The sequence below is a fragment of the Candida metapsilosis genome (assembly GCF_017655625.1).
Source record: "Candida metapsilosis strain BP57 chromosome Unknown scaffold7, whole genome shotgun sequence".
NCBI classification, from domain to species: domain Eukaryota; kingdom Fungi; phylum Ascomycota; class Pichiomycetes; order Serinales; family Debaryomycetaceae; genus Lodderomyces; species Lodderomyces metapsilosis.
This window is the reverse complement of record NW_027138165.1, coordinates 1,475,905-1,498,425: the sequence shown is the minus strand read 5'-3', so window position 1 is coordinate 1,498,425 and position 22,521 is coordinate 1,475,905. Positions and strand designations below refer to the sequence as shown.

General features: G+C 37.8%; 9 protein-coding genes across 9 annotated transcripts; 3 read left to right on the top strand and 6 right to left on the bottom strand. All coding sequences in view use genetic code 12, as the record gives it.

The window, feature by feature from the left end:
- Positions 1-39: 39 nt before the first annotated feature.
- GCV2 (glycine decarboxylase subunit P) lies at positions 40-4,733 on the bottom strand (the record flags this gene model as incomplete). The annotated part of the gene is made up of 2 exons (XM_067694388.1): positions 40-1,341; positions 1,689-4,733. 2 exons carry the CDS (start codon positions 4,731-4,733, stop codon positions 40-42), a joined length of 4,347 nt encoding a protein of 1,448 aa, XP_067546713.1.
- Positions 4,734-5,547: 814 nt separating this feature from the next.
- I9W82_005232 (flavin-containing monooxygenase) lies at positions 5,548-7,200 on the bottom strand (the record flags this gene model as incomplete). The annotated part of the gene is made up of 1 exon (XM_067694387.1): positions 5,548-7,200. The coding sequence occupies one exon, from the start codon at positions 7,198-7,200 to the stop codon at positions 5,548-5,550; it is 1,653 nt and encodes a 550-aa protein (XP_067546712.1).
- Positions 7,201-7,680: 480 nt separating this feature from the next.
- On the bottom strand, positions 7,681-9,330 carry I9W82_005231 (flavin-containing monooxygenase; the record flags this gene model as incomplete). Its single annotated transcript, XM_067694386.1, has 1 exon — positions 7,681-9,330. The coding sequence occupies one exon, from the start codon at positions 9,328-9,330 to the stop codon at positions 7,681-7,683; it is 1,650 nt and encodes a 549-aa protein (XP_067546711.1).
- Positions 9,331-10,408: 1,078 nt separating this feature from the next.
- I9W82_005230 (uncharacterized protein) lies at positions 10,409-10,789 on the top strand (the record flags this gene model as incomplete). Its single annotated transcript, XM_067694385.1, has 1 exon — positions 10,409-10,789. The coding sequence occupies one exon, from the start codon at positions 10,409-10,411 to the stop codon at positions 10,787-10,789; it is 381 nt and encodes a 126-aa protein (XP_067546710.1).
- Positions 10,790-10,938: 149 nt separating this feature from the next.
- Positions 10,939-12,582, bottom strand: I9W82_005229 (flavin-containing monooxygenase; the record flags this gene model as incomplete). The annotated part of the gene is made up of 1 exon (XM_067694383.1): positions 10,939-12,582. The coding sequence occupies one exon, from the start codon at positions 12,580-12,582 to the stop codon at positions 10,939-10,941; it is 1,644 nt and encodes a 547-aa protein (XP_067546709.1).
- Positions 12,583-13,387: 805 nt separating this feature from the next.
- On the top strand, positions 13,388-16,207 carry GCR3 (Gcr3p; the record flags this gene model as incomplete). The annotated part of the gene is made up of 1 exon (XM_067694382.1): positions 13,388-16,207. One exon carries the CDS (start codon positions 13,388-13,390, stop codon positions 16,205-16,207), a length of 2,820 nt encoding a protein of 939 aa, XP_067546708.1.
- A 129-nt stretch (positions 16,208-16,336) lies between these two features.
- Positions 16,337-17,347, top strand: CAF16 (putative ATP-binding cassette family ATPase; the record flags this gene model as incomplete). Its single annotated transcript, XM_067694381.1, has 1 exon — positions 16,337-17,347. The coding sequence occupies one exon, from the start codon at positions 16,337-16,339 to the stop codon at positions 17,345-17,347; it is 1,011 nt and encodes a 336-aa protein (XP_067546707.1).
- An 81-nt stretch (positions 17,348-17,428) lies between these two features.
- Positions 17,429-18,022, bottom strand: I9W82_005226 (uncharacterized protein; the record flags this gene model as incomplete). Its single annotated transcript, XM_067694380.1, has 1 exon — positions 17,429-18,022. One exon carries the CDS (start codon positions 18,020-18,022, stop codon positions 17,429-17,431), a length of 594 nt encoding a protein of 197 aa, XP_067546706.1.
- Positions 18,023-19,530: 1,508 nt separating this feature from the next.
- I9W82_005225 (uncharacterized protein) lies at positions 19,531-20,898 on the bottom strand (the record flags this gene model as incomplete). Its single annotated transcript, XM_067694379.1, has 2 exons — positions 19,531-20,041; positions 20,396-20,898. The coding sequence occupies 2 exons, from the start codon at positions 20,896-20,898 to the stop codon at positions 19,531-19,533; spliced, it is 1,014 nt and encodes a 337-aa protein (XP_067546705.1).
- Positions 20,899-22,521: the final 1,623 nt, after the last annotated feature.

The following is a 22,521-nucleotide window of genomic DNA, read 5'->3' as shown; positions in this document are numbered from 1 at the left end:
AGGGATTTATAACTTTTCGTCTATTCAAATTGTTTTTCCTTATTTATCGTCAAGGAGTTTGGCATGTTCTTTAATGAGCTGTTCGTACTTTGTTCTCAAGTCGGTGTATGCTTCGGAAACTTTTTTCAATTTCAATTCCAAATTTGTATTATTACTTGTACTTGTGGTGTCCTTGTTGTTGCCAATTGATTTCACCGTTGAATCAACATCAGATAGGTTCTTAAATTGCAATTCTTCAACTCGTTTGGCTTCCAACCAAGTGCTGAAATCTTGATCGCTTTCACACTCATCCTCATCATCGTCATTGATCTTCTCAGGTATATCCATAAACAAAGTATGTTCAACTGGATCACTACTAGCCAACACACGTTTCAAAGTAGGAACCATACGATGCTTCTTATCAGATCGAACTGCATTCTGTGCTCCATCCAATGATTTAGTCAGTACTGTTTGTAAATGAATATAAGCAATGGGGAAATTCAAACTAGCAAAACTCTTGATTGTTTGCTTTGTGACAATATCGGAAACGTAAATTTGTCCCTTTGAATCACCAGATATTATACTAGTACCATCCATTGAGACACAAATTTGCAACACTGAAGAGTCTTGATGTTGAACAAATGTGTTTGTTAAGTTAGGATCATGTGGGTCAATGGTTATAATCTTATTCATTCCTCCAACACCTTCAAGAACAGAAGTATGTTGGTTAAATTCGTACAACGGGATCATCCTGATTTGTCCATTTGATAATCCAACGTATAGTGCTCTATTTGCGGGATCACGAGTCAAGCATTCAACTGAGTGGGGCAAGATAAATGTAGTCAACTGTGTCTTTGTCATGATGTCAAATATTTTCACCGTACCATCTTTAGAACTAGTGTATAGTTTCAAATCATTAATAACACCAGTTGCATTCAAATTGATGTCAGTTACAGGTAATGTGTTTTCAGCAATGGCCCAGTATGGCTTAACCAATCGTAAATGATCTTGACCTTGCTCATCCCCAGCACTGTTGTTGCCTCCATATATAGATATCAAGTCAGCTAAATTCCACACTAATACCCTTGCATCTTCTCCTCCTGTAACCAAAAACGTTTTGCAACTACTCGACTTAATGACTGAAATTCCTTGATAATGAGCTTCCTTCACACAAAGCAATTCACCGGAAGCCAATTCCCAAATGTACAATTTTCCCAGTTTCGATCCACCACAAAGTAACCACGGTACTCTAAAAGTTGGTTTAGCGTAAAGAGTTTCGCCAGTAGTGCTATCACTTGAATGAAATTGAGGGTGATGGATACATCTGCTATAATGAAGCGTAGGTGCATTAGGTTGCAAAATCTATAGAGCTTTAGCACAACTGTCTAAAAAGACGAAGTAGGTCTAAAAGGTTCATTGTCTAAGAGGTAGAAGAAATAGTTTCTACAACTAGTAAATGAAGGCAAAGCTTACTTTGTATCTGAATAACTCGTGATAATTTTGAAAGGTTGAAAGGAAGGCAGCTTACAATGGATAGGCGTCACTTTATCCTTTATATCTGTCTTGGGTTCAAAAGAAACCTCATTGCAAGTATGTTTCAATACTCTCCTTCTTTGTCAAATAACTATGCATTCAAACTAAAATACAATCTACATATAGAACTGAATATCTCCTCAATGGGATGTCTACTCCTCAGCAAGTTCCTCCACTGAAGGACACGTACAAATCAAATTCAAATCACCATATGTGTCATCTAATCTAGACACAGTAGGCCAACATTTGTTCTCTTTCAAAAACTCCAAAGGATAAGCAGCTTGTTCTCTAGTGTAACCTCTAGTATCCCAATCTGATGAAGATATAATATCTTGTTGTGAATGTGGAGCATTCTTCAATACATTACCCAATGAGTCTCCCTTGATGTAAGCATCAATTTCACGACGGATAGAAATAAACGATTCAATGAATCTATCCAACTCTTCCAAGTTTTCTGATTCGGTGGGCTCAATCATCAAAGTACCAGCAACTGGGAAGGACATTGTTGGGGCATGGAATCCATAATCTTGTAATCTCTTGGCAACATCAATGGCTTCAATTCCATGCTTTTGGAATTCACGAAGATCCAATATGAACTCGTGGGCACAATGTTTTAAACCAGCATTGGTTGATGCATGACGATCAATGAAAAGTATTTGGTAGTGTGGCTCCAACTTGGATAAAATGTAGTTGGCATTCAACATGGCAATAGTGGAGGCATATGGTAATGCATCAGCACCCAACATTTTGATATATGAGTACGATACAGGAATGACAGATGCACTTCCGTAAGGAGCTGAGTTTACAGCTTTTATACTTTCAGTAGTTGAATGTGGAGTATTGACAAAATGATGTTTTGGTAAAAATGGTTTTAAATGTTCCTTGACACATACTGGTGCTTGACCTGGTCCACCACCACCATGACTCAATGCAAATGTTTTGTGAATGTTTAAATGACATACATCAGCACCTAAATCACCAGGAGATGTTAAACCAACTTGGGCATTCATGTTGGCACCATCCAAGTACACTAAACCTCCATTTTGGTGTACAATATCAATTGCGTCTCTAATACCAGGTTCAAACAATCCATAAGTTGAAGGATAAGTGACCATAATAGAGCACAAGTTGGCAGCATGTTTCTCAGCCTTGGCTTTCAAATCATCCAAGTCGATGGACCCACTTTCCAAACATTTTACAGGTACAACTTTCAATCCACACATGGCTGCTGAAGCAGGATTAGTTCCATGAGCAGAAACAGGAATAAGACAAATGTTTCTTTGCTCATATTCCCCTCTTGATTTATGATATTGTCTAATCAATGACAATCCAGTATATTCACCTTGAGCTCCAGAGTTAGGCATAGACGTAGTAGCATCAAAACCAGTGATGTCGTTAAGATCCTTTTCAAACTCATCAACCAATTGTTTGTAACCTTGAGCTTGGTCGATTGGAACAAATGGGTGGATTGAGTTGAATCCTGGAATGGATAATGATTGCATTTCAACAGTTGCATTCAACTTCATTGTACAAGATCCCAAGGGAATCATTGAGTTGGCTAATGATAAGTCTTTTGATTGCAAGTGATGCAAGTATCTCAACATTGCAGTTTCAGAATGATGAGTGTTGAACACTTCATGTGACAAAATTGCGTCAGTTCTCAACAATTCTTGAGGAATAGAAGGTAAATCTTCAGAAGGCTCAACAACTTCTCCAGTAAATAACTCAATCAAATCAATCAATTCCTGTTTTTGAACGGTTTCGTCCAATTGCAATGATACTGTTGACTCATCAACCTTGAACAAGTTAATTCCATACTTTTCCAACGCATTTTTCAAAATTTCATCAGCGGAAACACCATTCAACTTGATTGTCAATGTATCAAACCACTTATCATTGACAATTTCATGCTTCTTTTTAATTTCATTAGCGAGTAAGGTAGTAAATCCATATACCCTCTTGGCTATATTCTTCAATCCTTCAGGTCCATGGTAAACAGCATAGTTTGCTGATATATTGGCCAACAATGCTTGAGCGGTACAGATATTTGAGGTTGCCTTTTCCCTCTTGATATGTTGTTCTCTAGTTTGCAATGCCAATCTCAAAGCTGGCTTACCCAATCTATCCTTTGAAACACCAACAATTCTTCCAGGGATCTTTCTGGCATACTTTTGAGATGTGGCAAAGAATGCAGCATGTGGACCACCATAACCAAAAGGCACACCAAATCTTTGTGATGTTCCCAAAGCAATATCCGCTCCAAATTCACTTGGTGGTTTAAGTAAAGTCAATGCTAACAAGTCAGTTGCCATGGCGAAAAGAGCCTTATTTTGGTGCAAAAGTTCACCAATACGGGAATAATTGTGAATGGAACCGTTTGTACTAGGATATTGAACAAGTGCACCACAAACGTCTTTAATTATTTTGTTCAATTCTTGGAAACCTTCTTCAGTGGATAAGTTCAACTCTTTAATCTCAACATTGATGCTGCCAGCTCTTGACTTGATGACGTCAATGGTTTGTGGGTGTAATTCTGAATCAACCACATATACCTTCTTCTTGTTCTTTGCATGGTGGAATGAAAGACTCATTGCTTCACCAGCAGCAGTACCTTCGTCCAACAAAGAGGCGTTTGCCATATCCAAGCCTGTCAATGAAGTGATCATGGTTTGGTAATTTAACAAACTTTGCAATCTCCCTTGAGAAATCTCTGGTTGATAAGGCGTGTATGAGGTGTACCATTCTGGCAGTTCCAACAAGTTTCTTTGAATAACTGGAGGCAAAATAGTACCAGCATAACCTTTACCAATAAATGATTTATAAATCTTGTTTTTTCCAGCTAGTTCATGGAGATGTTTCAACATTTCCTGTTCAGTGAATCCTTGATTAGGTTGAATTTGCAATTTACGTTTGATCAAAACATGCTCTGGAACAGCACTGGATAAAAATTCATCCAAATTGGAATAACCAAGAGTACTCAACATCTTTTCAACGCTCTTTGGTGTTGGTCCAATGTGTCTTCTAGCAAATGTATCCAAATTGGCCAATGACACTTTTTCAGCATTTGGGTTGTATACTTTAGCATAGTTTTCCGACGAAGTGTTTGCAGTAGCCAACAACCTAGCAAATGTTGGTGTGACACGATATGCTGGTGCAACTGTCGGTCTAGTGGAAAGTCTATAAATGGAAGACCGAAGTACAGATCTTGTAGTTCTGATCATATTTGAATGAAGTGATGATGGAAGTAATGAGAATAAAAAGTAATATGAAAGAAGAAAAAGGTTAGATCGAATGATATAAAAAGTATTTTGAAAATTAGAGATGTGCCATATATGTTGTGTTTAAGGCGCTTGCTTGACTCCTAAGATAAATAATAAAAAGAAATGAAAAACACCGATAAATTATGAGACATCTTTACACAAAATTAAAGAAAACAGATTCAGAGTCAAAAACAAATATATCAGAGTCACTACAGAGACGCGCTTTGAAAACTATGTGGAGCTGATTCAAATACGAGTTTTAACGGGGTCCCAATAAACGAGACCCGCTAAAAGCAAAAATTCCAACCCAGTTTGCGTATTGGCAGGAGGTAAATTCTTCTAAGGAGGCAAGTGAAAACGTTGCAATATCAGCTACGGGCAGCTATACTTGGTAGCTTCATTGTTTAAAGAAGCAACTCTTTCATACAAGCACACCCGCGCGAGTGGTGTAGCCAGTTCTCTATCAGGTTAATAGTCCCGCTTGTATTTGAAGGGGACCAAATTAGATTTGACTCCTTTGTTCAATTTTTGCAGATTTAGTTTGATTATTTTATTTGGTTGATGAACCGAGGACGCGAAAAATTCGGAAAACCATTTGAAATTTTTTTGACTCCTGTCAATAATTATTTATTTACCCCGGATTATTGCGAAAAACAGCTGCGCTACCACAAGCGTAATGATGCCCACTGACTTCATTGTGAACATAGATAGATGATACTTTGTTGAAAAACACTTTCCTTTATTTAAGAAAAACACTACAAAATGTACACACCTACTACACATTCTTCTTATCAGTGTGTTCATATTGAATGTCACGGTAGGTTGGAAAATGTGTAACGAACCAGTAATAAACTTGAGACCACGGAAAAGTGATTGCATTCTCCTTTGTGTTGCTATACCAAGATACGCAACCACCAAATTTCGTACCAAAAACACTTCTACCCAGTTCCTCTTGAACATCCTTGTGCCATTTGTCATATGCTTCTGGCTTTACCACAATTGACTTTTCCTTCCCTTCAAGCACTGGCCTAGCAAGTTTCACATAATAATCAACAGCATTCTCAATGGCCATAACAACTGAAGAATGACCGGTTATTGAGTTGGGACCAGCAATGAAAAATAAGTTTGGCATATACTTCATTAATATAGTTCGGTATGTGCTAATCCCTTCCTTTTCCCAAATCTCTTGATTATTATATCCTTTCTTTGTACAAAATGGAAGTTTCAATGCTTGCAATACATCGTACCCAGTACATGCGACAATAACATCAGCCTTGACATGTTCACCATTTTGTAAAATCACACCATCTTCAACCACCTTTTCAATACCACTATCTGTAAGGGTGATTCTTGGATCATTCAACGCAGTAACATATTGGTAGTCTATAATCATACGTTTGCATCCAATCTTGTATTCAGGAATCAACAAGTCCCAGTACTTTTCTGGAGCATTCTTCTTGATGTAGTTAACTGCTACACGTCGATTAATTGAACGCATCATTTCTGGTATAAATCCATCACTCTTGAACAAAGGGAACCTTAATTCTTGAAATAATACGGTGAGCAAACGAACAAACATTAGTCCATAGAACGAAAAGCTAAGCAAACGATTAACGATCATCAACCCCTTTGGAACTGGTGGCATGATGTAGTGCTTTGATCTAGCAACTTGTGTAATTGATCCCACATTGTATTGAGGGTCATTCAACAATGCAGGTACGACTTGATTTGCTGAGCATCCGTTGCCCACCACTACTACATTCTTACCTTTGAAGTCAATAGAATGGTCCCACACTGCTGAGTGAATGTATTTCCCCTTAAAGTTTTCAAGTCCAGGTGCGTTCAACTGATGAGGGTTGACCAATATACCTCCACATGATAAAACAACATTAGCGGTATGTTCAATCTTTTGACCCGTTTTGACATCATGTGCATACATTGTCCACAACCCTGACTCCTCGTCATACACGCACTTGTCAACTGAAGTTTGAAAACGAGCCTTTTCTTTAAGCTTGTAGTGATTGGTCGTGCGCAAAATGTACTCTTCCATTTCGTATTGGGGAGGTTGGGCTCTACTCCAGTTTGTATTCAACATAAATGAAAACGAGTACCAAAGTGCAGGAATGTCTGAAGCGCAACCTGGGTAAGTATTTGCATACCACGTTCCACCAAAATTGTCATGACGTTCAAATATGATCAAGTCTTGTACTTTGAGATCCTCCATCGTCTTGATAGCAGCTCCAATCCCACCAAATCCAGCCCCAATTATAGCAACTTTAGATGAGGAGTAAATTGTGGGTAAATCGTTACTCACGTTGTCTTGCGCTTGGTGCTCGGGTCCCAATACCGCAAGCCCGTCTGAATACTTGATTCTAAACTTGGAAGGAGTTTGATGTGACTCTTTTGTTAACGTGATGATTGATGACATGTCTTTGGGAAATAGAGTATTTGGAAAGTATTCACAATAGTCTTCTGTGGCATTTTTATATAAACTTGACCAGAGACTATTTTTGTGGAGAAGTCTAATTTGACATATGAATTGTGGGGACAATTGCGCTTTTGTTAGTGCTAGTAGTCTACCCACTCGTCAAACCCTTAAAATCTTTAGCAGAGCGGAGTAACCATGATTACAACACCAAAGAAATAACCGGCATGCAGTTCTACCTTTCCCCATTGTTCATCGCTCTAGTGGTGCAGTTTTAGTTGCTCCTCCAAGAAAAGAAAATGTAAACAGCTTTTGTAACTCTGGTTCATCACATGCAACACTAAGGGATAAATGACGCTCTGTTTATCAAGGGTGAAAGTTTTGACCACAATGAGACTCCAACTAGGTCTACTAAGACATTAGCGGTAGCAAGAAAGCAAATAGTTTCCTTCGGAAAACAGTACACTCTATTCTCTATACAGTCTAGACTCTTTTTTTATCAAAATGTTCGTAAATGATATCCTTGTAAGCTGGGAAATGGGTAATGTACCAATAGTACAATTGTGACCAGCCAAAAGCAGTAGCATTCTCTTTCTCATCGCTATACCATGACACACATCCGCCGAATTTCGTTCCAAAGACACTCTTGCTCAACTCCTCTTGGATATCTTTGTGCCATTTGTCATAACACTCGGACTTGACAACGACAGATTTCTCCTTTCCTTCAAGAACAGGTTTGGCTAATTTCATATAGTAATCAATACCATTCTCAAGTGCCATAACAACTGACGCATGTCCTGTGGCGGAGTTTGGACCACCAATAATAAACAAATTTGGTAAATGCTTCACTAACACAGTTCTGTAGGCACTAATCCCTTCATTTGCCCACATTTCTTGATTGCTATAGCCCTTTGTTGTTAAGAAGGAAAATTTCATCGACTGTTTGACATCGTAACCGGTGCAAGCAACAATGATATCAGCCTTTACAAATTCATCATTCTCCAAGATAATTCCATCTTCAACAACTCTCTTGATTCCAACATTTGTAAGGGATATTCTTGGATCATTCAATGCAGGAACATACTGGTAATCAAAAATTAAACGCTTACATCCAATCTTGTAGTCCGGTATCACCAAATCCCAATACTTTTTAGGCGCGTGTTTCTTCATATAACTAACGGAAGTCTTTGTATTGATCCAACGGATTATTTTTGAAATGATACCATTACCCTTGTATAAAGGGAATCTTAATTCGGCAATAAAGATCACAAGCCAGCGAACAAGTGACAAGCCATAGTAGTTGAAACTAAGCAAGCGATAAAGATACATCAAAGCTTTCGGAACTGGTGGCATGATGTAGTGCTTAGATCTTGCAATTTGCGTGAGTGAATTGACGCTATATTTAGGATCATTTAACAAGGCAGGAACAACTTGGTTTGCTGAACAACCATTACCAACGACAACAACGTTTTTGCCCTTGAAATCAACAGAATGGTCCCAGACTGCTGAATGCATATAATTTCCTTTGAAGTTTTCGAGGCCAGGAGCATTTAATTGATTTGGATATACCAATCCCCCGATACAAGACAAAAGGATAGTTGCAGTGTGCTCAATTTTTTGCCCAGTCTTGACGTCGTGACCAAACACTGTCCAAAGTCCTGTCTCCTCATTATACACGCATTTATCGATGGACGTTTGAAAACGGGTCTTTTCATTCAACTTGAATTTCTCAGCAATTCTCAAAATGTACTCTTCCATTTCGTATTGTGGAGGCTGGACTCTACTCCAATTTGATGTCAAAGCAAATGAAAACGAATACCAGATGGCAGGAATATCAGAAGCACAGCCAGGGTAAGTGTTGGCATACCATGTTCCTCCAAAGTTGTCGTGTCTTTCATAAATTTGCACATCTGATTCCTTTAAATCGCCAATAGTCTTTATGGCAGCTCCCATACCACCAAAACCAGCGCCAAGTATAACGACCTTGGATGACTTTTGAATTGTTGGTAATTGTTCATTTATGTTTTTTTGAGCAGAATGTTCTGGGCCTAAAATAGCATTACAATCTTGATATTTGATTCTAAATTGGGATGGATTCTTGTGCGATTCCTTTGTTAACGTGACAGAAGACATCTCTGAAGTAGCTTGATTTCAGTAGTCAGTTTTTAGCGAAGTGAAAAAAAGCTTCTTATATAGGCGGGATGGTTTGGGTGCATTTTGGCATAAAAGGATCTAAGTGGGGCAGAAGCGAACAATTGTTTCAAAAATTATCACAAGCAAAAACGTTTGCGCTACCTCTTTCCGGCTTAAGTCCGTCATGCACAGTGGAAAAAAGCAAAAAGACCTGGCATGCTTTGCTTCCGCTACCCGCAAGCATGACGAAAGAGTAGACAAAGAACAAGTCAGAAAGACTACGCTTCGTTGCAAGTACTTGCAATGCGTTACCCCACATCGTTGATTTGCTAATTACAAAACGTTTCCGATCATGATAAGAGATAACGACGAAAATTTGTTCAAAATCCTCGGGGCCCATTATAGTTCTGCAATGGTTCTGTCTATATAGAGATTAAAAAACTCTATTTTTCCATCCGTGCCTGAAAAAAGCAATTTGACGGAACAAAAAATCATAAATTGTACCCGCTTCCCACGGTTACTTTTTCCGGCGAGTCCCATATGAATGGAAAAGCTGATGGCAATACCCAGTGAAAAGTAACATCTATGCACCCAAGCTTTGTTTCTGATTCGGCAAGCTTGAAGAGTCCGTCGCAATTCCTAACAAGCAAAAAGCGCAATTTTGCATAATTCTACTGCAAAAGTTTTGTAAATATTTGTGCCGCACCATCAAGAGGCATGAATGACCTACACTTGCTGCTTATAACAACATTGACAAAGATGTATTGAGCCTATCCTTTTGACAATAGGGAAGTAACGTAGGAAGGCAATTTCTGTACTTGATTGGCTGATAAAGCAATGTGTTTATTTTCAAATTCGCTTAACTAAGTAGATAACACAAACACGCGTGGGAATCAATTTGCGACATTTTTATACAACATAGTTGCGACATTCACGGACCGATATTCAACAAATGGATCAACGTGGTTTATCTGAATGAGTAGAAAGAACTATAAGTAACTGAGCAATGATGCCATGTGACCACTTTGCAAAAGTTTTAAAAGTCTTTTACATCAAATAATCATTATAAAAAGTGGAAATGACCGTTTTAGACTTACATTCAGGCAAACCCTACAGCCTCCCAATCGAGTTTTCTCGCCAAAATAGCAAGATCTCAAAAAAGGAGAAGGATACGGGTATAAGAATTCAATGGATTACCAATGCAGAGAAGCTATTAACAACAGAAATTGAATCAGCTGAAATCGTGGTAAACAACGTTCTTGATCGTGGTGAATATTACGAGCGACCAAGTGATGCTATTGGGGTAATTGTACACTCAAAAGATGAACCTGTTGCGGTGGCTGCTTGGTATGGTGATGATCATGTTGGTGATTGGAATGTGTATGGGGACCAACCAGAGCATGCTCAACAGACTTACTATTTAGGAGGTGCACGCACCATCTTTGTTGGCTTATTTTGAGACCAAAAGAGGATACCGAAAGTCAACATTGACATGCTTGAAGTAGAGGAGGCAGAAGGAACAAGGAGATAGCTTAAATATACAAACTGTTTCACGAAAAAATCAAATCCACATTAGAATCGTATACCCTACATACCTCCAACTGTCATTTAGTCAGCTTTTTTCTTATAGTTTTCAAAGATTAAATCTTTATAGCTGGGGAAGTGGGTAATGTACCAGTAATACACTTGACTCCATGCAAATGCCGTAGAGTTTTCCCTTTCGTTACTGTACCAAGATACACAGCCACCAAACTTGGTTCCAAACACACTCTTTTTCAATTCATTCTGAATTCTTACTCTCCAATTATCATATGCCTCGTCTTTAACCACCACAGATTTCTTCTTACCTTGGATGACAGGCTTGGCAACTTTTGCATAATAATCAATGGCATTTTCAAGCGCCATAACCACTGAGGAGTGACCAGTTCCACTATTCGGACCGCCAATGATAAACAAGTTGGGAAGATCCTTGACCAAGATTGTGCGATATGCAGTTGTTCCTTCCTTTTCCCACATTTCGGAAACAGAAATCCCAGTTGTTGTTGTGGCAGGCAACTGTGCTGATTTACTGAGATTGTAACCAGTACAAGCAACTATGATATCAGCTTTGGCAAATTTCCCATTCTCCAATACAATACCATCTTTGACCACTTCTTTTACACCCGAATATGCGAGTGTTAAACGAGGATTCTTTAATGTAGGGACATACTGGTAGTCAAGAATCATTCTTTTGCAACCAACTTTGAAATTCGGAATGAGCATGTCCCAATACTCTTTTGGAGCAGTCAGGTGGATATACTCAACCGAACGCTCAGTGAGCTTTGATCTAAAGAACCTAGCAAAAAACCCATCACCTTTGAACAAGGGGAACCTTATCTCGGAAATGAAAATCAAGAACCAACGAACCAACATCAAACCATAGAAATGGAAACTCATAAAGTGATAAAGTTTAAGCAAAAAAGGAGGGACAGGTGGCATGATGTAGTGCTTTGAGCGAAACACTTGAGTTACCGACCCAGCATTGTATTGTGGATCATTTAACAATGAAGGTACAACTTGCACTGCAGAACATCCATTACCAACAACAACAACATCTTTTCCCTTGAAATCAACAGAGTGATCCCATACTGCTGAGTGCATGTATTTACCACCAAAATTTTCAAGCCCTGGTGCTTCAAGATCACGAGGGTGTACCAATCCACCACGACAGGATACAACCACTTTACAAGTATGTTCAACCTTCTGACCGGTACTGATATCATGTGCATGTAAAGTCCACAAACCAGAGCTCTCGCTATAGTCTAATTTGTCAACAGAAGTTTTGAATCTAGCCTTGTCTCTCAAATTATGTTGATCAACGATTCTCAAAAGGTATTCTTCCATTTCATATTGAGGTGGTTGTACTTTACTCCAATTTGCAGCCAAAGCATAAGAAAATGAGTACCAGATGGCAGGAATATCGGAAGCACATCCAGGATATGTGTTTGCCCACCAAGTTCCACCAAAGTTCTCATGCTTGTCAAATATCACGTAATCAGATTCTTTAAGGTCCCTCTCTGTTTTTATTGCAGTTCCAATACCCCCAAATCCTGCTCCAATAATTGCAATTTTCGAGGACGTGTGTATTGTTGGTAATGTTGAGCTTTCATGATTTTCTGCTGAAAGGCCCAATGCGATACGCTCTGTATTGAAGTCAGCCCTGAACTTTGCTGGAGTCTTATGGGACTCCTTAGTTAAAGTGATGGTAGACATTACTTTGTAGTATTGAGTAAATGAGAGAATGAGCTCTTGTTACATCATTTGGATAGGATTATGTCCATTTATATATATATATATAAAAGTTACTTTGTATGCCCCTCTTTTTCGATAGTAATAGAAATTGTGGAGAAGTACAAACAAAATCATCGTAAAAAGTATTACACCTATCTCTTTTTCTCTCTTAAACTATTGAAAAAACAAAAGGAGAAAATCTTACAGTTCTCTTTTTTTTTCGGAGTTAAGACAAAACCTCAAGAGGGGAGAAGAAGACAGAGAGAGATAGATAACCATAACACACCCTCCTCTCCACAAATTTACAAAAGACTATGTATACTCTATTACGAATAGGTGTATTTAGGTTTAGTGAAAAAGATTGGCATGGACTAGTTTTCTTTAACTCCAACAGGCCGTAAGGAATCTTTAGACACATGTGATTTAGATCCATCACCTTTAGATCTATTGACAATACTTCACTAAGACACAGGAGAACTTTCGATTTGTACAAAAAAAACCATTCCGTTGGGCTTTGTTGTTGATATCTACAATCTAAATACTGCATTGCATGTGTGATTTTTGATTGTCAATCCTAGTAGGAATATCCAAGATGACAGTGCCTCCTCTATTATTAACTCCTTGCTCCTTAGTCGCATAAGCCACGCGAAAGGATCTTTCCTTCTCTTTGGGGGAACGAAGAGAAGCGAAAAAAAAAACAAAAAAAAAAATACAAAAAGTAATCAAAGACCTATGCTGAGAGTCTCCATCAAAGCTAGCTCTCTCTAATTAATCAATTCATCCCAAAATGGATCCAGAATCCAACAAGAGAAGTAGAGATGAATTTGAAGGACAATCAGGACACCCCACTGATGGTCATTTTCCTCCTCAGCAACAAAGTTTTGACTATGAGTTCAAAAGACAACGTATTGATCCAGCACAAGAATTAATCAACAATGTATGTAAAGATATCAGAAGATTGGGCGAAAATTCAAATGTTGCTACGCAGATTGATGATGTCAATTATATTTCCAACCCTATAGTTGCTGAATTTGAGAAAATTGAGAGTCTTCGAAATGCCATCTTGTCTACCATGTACGCACTAGTTATTGAACAACCACACAAGATCAATGCCTTAGCCAACTTGGTATTTATATGTAATGCAAAGAACTTTGTTATCGCTAAATATGTGGTTGAATATTTACACACAAAGATGCAATTGTTGTTGGATTCAATTGGTGGTGAAGTTCAAGAAGATACTTCAAGAGAAAATGCCGGTATTTTCAACAATATCAAAAGTGTTTTGAAATTCTTTGGTGCCATTTCGCCAATTGTTGAAGACTATTCAGTTGTTAATGTATTGAAACAGTTGTTGCAATTTGCTATTGATTTACAAAGTGAGTCGTCAGAAAAGAGAAACGGCATTGCTCAGGAATTATTCTACAATGTGTTAATTGCAACGCCGTATTTATTGGGCAATGATAAAAGTGAAGAGTTGCATGGATATTTGAATGACGTTATTGAGCTTGCTGACAAGTTTCCCATTATTGAACCAGAGTCAAATACTTTGATACAACCATTTGATAACAAGATGGAAAATTTTGAAATCCCTTATCAACCAAAGAAGATGGTGAATTTGATTCTACCTGCATTGAAACAATTACAAGCAGATGATTGGCAATTGAAGCTTTTCCTCGATTTTGAACCATTTTTAGAGCCAGTTTTAAAGACAGTTTTGGAAAATAATACCATTTCAAAAGACATTGTTAAACACAAACTACCTCAATTGTCCTTACCTTCAGTGGAGAAAATGTCCAATTACAAACCTCGGAATGAGGATAGTATTGATCGTTTATGGCAACAAAACTCGCGTGTTTTGCTTCAAGTTTATAATCAAACTACCGAATTTGAAACTGTTCCAGTTATTGAATCATATATTGGCTTATTTTTCAAAGATTTATCGTTTGACATATTGACAAACTTATCATTCAACAAGACTGAGGCATCAATCCAGTTATCCATCTTGGACTTGTTTTTCAATAAGGAGTTGTTTTCTCCTATGGGTACCTCAATTGATGAATTGATTGAAATTGATGCCAAAAATCGTACTGGTGAAAACAATCCTCCTTTATCTACTTGGAAGATTGAAGATATTGCCGTTGAAAGTATATTGACAATGATTTTCCAACTTCCACATACATTACATCGGGAGATTTACTACTATACTGTTTTAATTTCCTGTTGTAAAGAAAGTCCCGATTCAATGGCTCCTGTATTTGGTAGAGCAATTCGTTATTTCTACAACAATTTGCAGACGTTGGATTTTGAATTAAAGATTAGGTTTTTGGATTGGATGACTACGCAAATTTCCAATTTTGAATTTAGTTGGAAATGGGATGAATGGGTTCAAGATTCACAACAGTATGCTAAGTTGAAGTATCATCCAAAAAAGAACTTTATTAAAAATTTGATTGCCAAGGAGATTAGATTATCAAACAAGAAGAGGATTAAGGAAAGTTTTGTTGATGTTGTTGACGACGATGTGGTTCCTTTTGAAGAATTTTATCAATATTTGGACTTATCGGTGGTTCACAATGCTAGAGACTATATTATTAGCTACGATTCCGCATTGTATGGAGATTCGGAAGAAATCAGAAACAAAATTACTGAAATATACGATGCAAAGCAGGCAACTTTAGCCAGCAAGAGCAATGCGACATTCCAAGATGAGATATTGTACAACTTTTCCAATCCTGAATTACCATTGAGTGACGTTGCTTCAAAAGTTTATGAGTTTATTGTATCGCATTACAAATCAAATAAGGAAATGAATGAATTGTACAATACAGTTCTTGAGAAAGTGCAGCAACAGGATGCAAATGCTTCAGACAGCATGGTTGAATTTAAAGTGTCCAATCCGATCAAGTTTGTCATCAATTTATTTTTCCAAACTTATGCATACATTGGATCAAGATCAATCTATTCAGAAGTGAGTATATTGAGTCGAGATGTTGATAAATTGAAGTTTCTCAGTGGCCAACCAATAGATTCCAAAAAAGTAACAAATCCTGATGATGAGTTTGAAAAATTGTATCTTGCTGATGAAGATATAACCAATAGACAAAATTGGATCATTGATGCCATTTTCAGAATCTGGGTTCACCAACCACAAGTTATATTTTTAATTTTGGAATATTTGATTGAATTTGAAGTCATTGACCCAAAGTATCTTATTGATAAGGCATTCAAGACTAATTTGATTATTGATAATGTATCATGTATCGAATCAGTCAATCGGATATTGGAAACATCTAATCTGAAAGTGTTGCAGCGGTTGATATCTGAAATTTTCACCATTGTTGTCAAAAAGCTCAATGAATTGGAGTTGGCTATTGATGATGTGGTTCAAATTGATGAATTAAATGACAATAATGCTTCTGAAGTCGATAAACAGTGGTTATTTTATGAATACTTGGGTTTGTTAAAGTCATATTTCAGAAAATATATCAAGAATCAATCTGATGATTCAACTGATGAGGTGTTGCTGGATATAAAGAACATTTTCAACGATTTGGAAAACATACCGGCAAGAATTGAGATACTTAATTGGTTTAAAGAGATTTCATAGTGTTTGTATAAATTAAAATAAAAGTTTTACTGTAGGCCGTATCACACAAAATTGATTGGAAAAGATCTCTTCACTTTTCTCAAAAAAACACAGTTTTATACTCAAGAACATTGCTTCATTCTCTTTATCATGACATTGGAGAACCACAAGAACGATAAAACACTCGCTATTGAAGTGAATGATCTCACGTATGAGTTCCCTCGTACCAACCAAACTAGCAGCAGTACAGGCACGAGCAACAAAATCGGGTTACAAGACATCACACTTCAAATACCATGGGGAACAACCAATTTGATTGTTGGACCCAATGGAGCTGGAAAATCAACCTTGTTGCGTATTCTTGCCGGTAAGACATTAATCAAGAAGGGGAAATTGAAAATTGGTGGGTTTGATCCATTTGAGTTTTCCGTTGGTGGTGGTGATCAACAACGACATCATAATGCTGATATCAACAATTATATTACTTATTTAGGAACTGAATGGATTACCAACTCTGTCATTAAACGAGATATTCCTGTGAATTTACTACTTAGTTCAATTGGAGGTGAGGTTTACTCAGAGCGGAGAAACTTGTTGATTGATATCTTGGACATTGATCCTACATGGTCAATGATTAATTTATCGGATGGAGAAAGAAGGAGGGTGCAAATTGCCATGGGATTAATCAAGCCTTGGAAATTGTTATTACTTGATGAAGTGACGATAGATTTGGATGTGGTTGTACGGCTGAAGTTGCTAAATTATTTGAAACTGGAATGTTTGCAACGTAATTGTACTGTTGTTTATGCAACGCATATTTTTGATGGGTTGGGTAATGAGTGGTGTGATCGGTTGTTGCATATTGACTCGGGGTTGTTGTTGAATGATGTGAATATGAGTCAAGTTAAATTCAAGAGTGAAGCTGATAAGGATGTTGATGTAAGTAAAGATAAGATTGTGATTACAAAGTCTAGCACGTTACATCCATTGGCTTTGCATTGGTTGAGTGAAGATTTACAAAGACGTGGACTGAGACAAGAAGAGAAGGAAAAGATACGCAAGAGACATAATGATTGGGTCAATTCACGAGATGGATCGTATTTCGATGCTAGTGATGACAAGTTGAAGCAGTATTTCAAAAACACCAGAAGTCAGAGATGAAGGTAATTTCTGTATGCTGTACATTTTTATTGATACAATCTAAATATGAAAATGGATATCCAAACACTCTTTTCCTTTGCTTCAACTCTCTTGAACCTCTATTTGAAATTGCCGTTCCAAGGCAAGAAATCGAGAAAGCTCTTCATAATGCTTGGATTTTTGTTCCATCAAGTACAACTGTCGATGTAGCAGGGCTTCCGCGGACGATTGTGGTGGCCAGAGTGGATATTCAGCAATGTCACAAGGCCCCTGCAACTTCTCATCATGTGTATGCTCATTCACTCTTGATTTATAATCTTGATTTGATTTATCATAACGTGGTTTGATGGGGGATATATTCTCCTCATCTGCTCTTATAGAAGATGTTTTAGCAACTTTTCGTTTCGTATTCTGCGATATCAAAGTAGGTGTAGGTGAAGTAGCTGCTCTTTTCTTAAAATTGAGTGAACTATTGGCAGCCATTGGTTTGATGGGAGACACAAGTGATTTGCTATCTCGCAACATTAAGTTTATAATGCTATTACTGTTATTTATGATATTGGTCGAACTTTCTTTAAGTGGTGAAATTCCTCTCCTTGATGATGATGGGATGATGCTATTGTTGTTGTTGCTACTTGATGGTCGTAAAAATTGATATGCTGTGTTATCAGGATATTGGTTCTCGATACCTTCCATGGCAGTTTGATGGTTGCAGAAAAAGGTGAGGTAAGACTGTTCTCTTTCCTATCTCAAGTTAAAGAAAGAACGAGGTGTTGGTCCTAGGGGAGAAGATGCAAAATAGAACTAAACGTGGTAATGAATCAAAATAGAAAGTGCGTTTTTTGGAAAATGTAAACAAAGAAGAAGAAGAAGAAGAAGCAATACACATCCAAAAAAAAAATAGAAAAACACGACACGCAACTCGACATTGAATATTACGACATTGAAAAGTTGACAAAAGTATAATATTGACTCCGATATTAACATAATATACTCCTTGCTGACAAATTGTGTGGATCACGCTACGATTCAGACAAGATTCAAAGGTCTATATTGCTATTCGGTTTTACTTTTGACTACTTATAGCCACAAATTACGAGATTATTGCTGATGAGTGTAAATCTCAGACCACTCATAATCTGTTCACCCTAGGCATTATGCTACAGACAATTTGACATTGCACGTGTACCTACCCTTATCATAGACTAAAATAGGGGCTCGATCTTACAAAAGAGTAGCCTTACTATATATTGCTACGGACATCATCTATTGAGAAATGCACCACTTTTCAAAAAAGCGGAGGTATCGAGGACTGCACATGTACTTATCGATACATGCCAAACAAAATGGTTGAAATACCCAAAATGATACACATTCCACCAATGGGTCGACATAGTGCAATTACAGTGTTGAATATGTTATGATTGAATAGTGAAGTCGCCGTTGTGGATGACGAAGAAGATGATGGGTGCGCCAAAGGTTGTGAGATTTGAGGCCATTGAGATTTCTCTTCTAGTCGATAAAATTGTATGAATCCGATCCCAAAAGTGACAAAGACAAGTGCTGTTCTTGTCCATGCAAGGAAAGTTCGTTCATTAGCTAGCTGACGGCGGAGTTAGTACAATTTGCGTAATTGCGTTTTCTAGTGATGAAAGTGCCGCACACATGGTCTCTTGCTACTGATCCTTTATTTGGCAAGTTAATTTTGAAATGGAAAAACTCCATCAAAGTTGACTTGGTGGAGGACCTTTTTTCATCACGAGTTGGAACAGTATCCAGATCGGCCATTTGGTGGGCTTGCGAGAGTGTGCTCAAAATCAGTGGTGGAAGATTGTTGTACCTCTCGATTGTGGCTGCGATGGCTATCCTATCAAAAGGAAGAAAGGGCTTGTTCAATGTGACATTTTTTTGCGGGTGCGTGCGTGCGTGGGGTTTCACAAAAATGGATTTTGGCACAATGCCGCGACATTCTGTGATATGTTATGCTATATGTTCTCCTCCTTAATGGTTCACAGCCTGCTACAACGAGACAACTGAGTATTTCCAATGTACTTTCTCAATTTGTATTCGAAATTCAACTACTAAGTTATCCTCTCCTTTGCCGTTCGAGTTGACTAGTATTGAAACAATTTACCTCATAAACAAGTTACTTATTCCTATCTACAAAGTCTTCCAATATATATCTCAGCTACTATATTTTCACTCTATTCAATTTTTTGATTTCTTTTTTGCTTAGTGTTGCTTCTAACCCAAATCCAGTAGATAGCACCTATGGTTAAAACCTTTACCATCCATTCACATAAAACCTGCCCCAATATACCGTATATTTCTACCCATTCATCGCTCTCCATTGCAAAGTAAGATTGATAAAGTATGGGCCGAGTTGCGAATGGACCATCTGTTTCAGGTATATCCTGGTTTGCGATGTAGGTAGCCAAACCGCCAAAGACAAACGGAAAAACACTATTCACAATAATTGGAATAACCCAGATTGCTAGCGTTGTTTTTCTGAAAGCTGACCTAAGTTGCTTTCTGTACTCGATATCTGGCACCGCTGAGATTTTCTTTTTGGTGTCGAAATAAAATTTAAGTGTTAATAAGAACCAAATGCACTCAATTGGATAGTCCCATCCAACGCTTAGCAGCTTGATAATTCCCGTGACAAGTAGAAATCCAGTTGTCCTCCGGAACCATTCCAGTGGAAACTCTTCATATCTAGCATCGCCTTAGTAGTAGTATACTACCCCAAGCCCCATTGAAAACAATATTGCCACATAAGATTGGAACATTTCATGAAATCGAGACACGAACAACCTAAAAGATATTAGAATTGATAGCATCTGATAATTCTCGTAAGACGTAAGGTTATTCTGAGCGAATAAACAGCAAAAATTGAGCAACTCCTTCATTACAAATGGAATGAATGTCAACATGACAATCGTGTTCGTGACAGCTTTTATTGAACTCAAGCTCAGGGACTTTTCTGCACTCAAGAAGCTCAGGAACTTAAAAAGTGCAGTAACAGATATAGCCAAAGCAACAAAGAGCCATTTCAAACATGTGTAATACAAGTAATCATGATCTCCCAAGCTCCCATAGTAGTCTCGGTAATATACCGGTAATTCAAAGTTTGGGATCTTAATTGGATCTGGCGCAATATAAGCGCAGTAAAATCCTGACTCGGTAACAGGAAAAGTAATTTCTTTATCAATTACACCCGTCCAAAACTTCAGCTTGTTGATCGATTGGCCTTCTGCAGCGTCAACGATAAACTTCCGGTCACCATCCAACATCCTGGGATATAAGTCGGTTTTGTTCTCGGCATATAAAGCATCGTATCTCTGAACCATAAGTACTGATGAGAAATTTGCAACATCATAGAAGTTAAAAATCAATCCAGGAATCTTGTAATCAGCAATGGTATCGTCAACAAGTAGCTTGACATATGAGTCACCTTTGTTGGGGTTTGCTTCAACCCATTGGCAAATAGCGCCGTTCGTATCAGTGAGTATTGTCGACCCTGTGGCAACCACACAGGATACAAGGAAAAGGACGTAAAATAAGGATCTCATAATCATGTTTTCAAGATTGAATCCTCCTTAGATGTGGTGGCGAATCTTGTTGGAGAGAAATTGAACATATTTATACCACAATTGGACTGTGCATTGTTTTAGTCTCGAAAAGTAAAATGGTAATTGTCAAACAAATGGCATAAAAACTAAAAATAACTTTTTTCTTTTTTCGTTTTTTTTATTTTTACTCGCAATATTATATGACATCAATGACAGAATAGCGCAAATTATTTGGTAAGCTTTTAATAACAACAACAAAAAAGGGACACATATTATGCAAACTGCAATAGTGTGGGGAACAAAGATTGCAGTCATTACATTTATAGCTATATTAACCTTCCTTTATCAACAAAGTATTATTACATACATTTCCGGAATCCGCTCCCTCTAGAGGTGTATAGTACAAGGGTGTTTAGCATTATGATCATGACAATGTTTAAGAAGCCAAATTATGACAGATCAGTCGCCAAACAATATGCTACTTGATGCTTGCTCCAATGCTTTCTCTTATTGATTTCGAATACGTTACACAGTGTTTTAAGTTTATTGTCATTCGGATTTCAATTTCAATTTTTCGTTTCTTTTTTCTTTTTTTTGCTGGCATTAGACAATAATAGATTTGGAGGTAAGATTGCAAAATAATCACACCACTTTCTGGAGGATATTCCATTGCTCCATACTACATTCCTCTACTGTTCTTCAAAGATTGTCTGGGCATTTTTCATTGCTAGATGCGTCGGAATAGATGAGCATTACACACACCGAAACAAGAACCACTACTCAGAAGATGATTTTAATCTGCAGCAATTCCCACGGGTACTTCTGGTCGCTTAATCTGAGTGGAGCATATCCACAGTGGCAAAATCTAATTCCAACCACTTATGTCCCATCACCACATAGTTGAAAACGTAACCCCTCACATAGAGGGCTATCGAGTGAGGGGATTAAAGAAGTTTCCCAAAATTGCACTGTTGAGTGAATCCGATGCAATTAAGCACAAGAATGATTAAATGGGGTTCCCGCCAAGAAAAGGTATAATGAAGAACAAAGGACCTGCAGAGATTGCTCTACATCGTCTGTAAGTTGATTGCGCATGCCCATTTTGGGGGATTGGATACTCCACGGCTAACACTCATAGAATCTTCTGTCACACAAAACCGATTGATGGAAAAATACAGTAAACTCCGCGTCCGCTTTCATACTTCTCATAGGAATTGCGCTTTATTTGCTTTTGCTCACAGCCGTATCTTATTATGATCTCGATGAACTTTTGATAGGGGCATATTATCAACTAGAGCTGCGTTCTGCACTTGGAGACCGCGTGCAGATCTATAGCAACCACATTCGGTTAAATGAAGTTTTTGCTAGTGTGGTGTATTCCCTAAAGAATTGCTGCGCGAGCGCATAAATGAGTGGGGAACCACAATAGCAAGTCCAAACAAGATGATTCATTAGTGGGGAAGAGTGTCTGTATTGATAAACAATCATACGAGGTTTCTGTTGAGAACTTATATCCCCATTGTTTCATCAGTCCACCTTCATCCCTGTCGTACCCCTCTTCATTTGTTGAGGTGATGAGATATGAAGATAAGCTAATGAAGTCATTGTGTGAAAATTATCGGA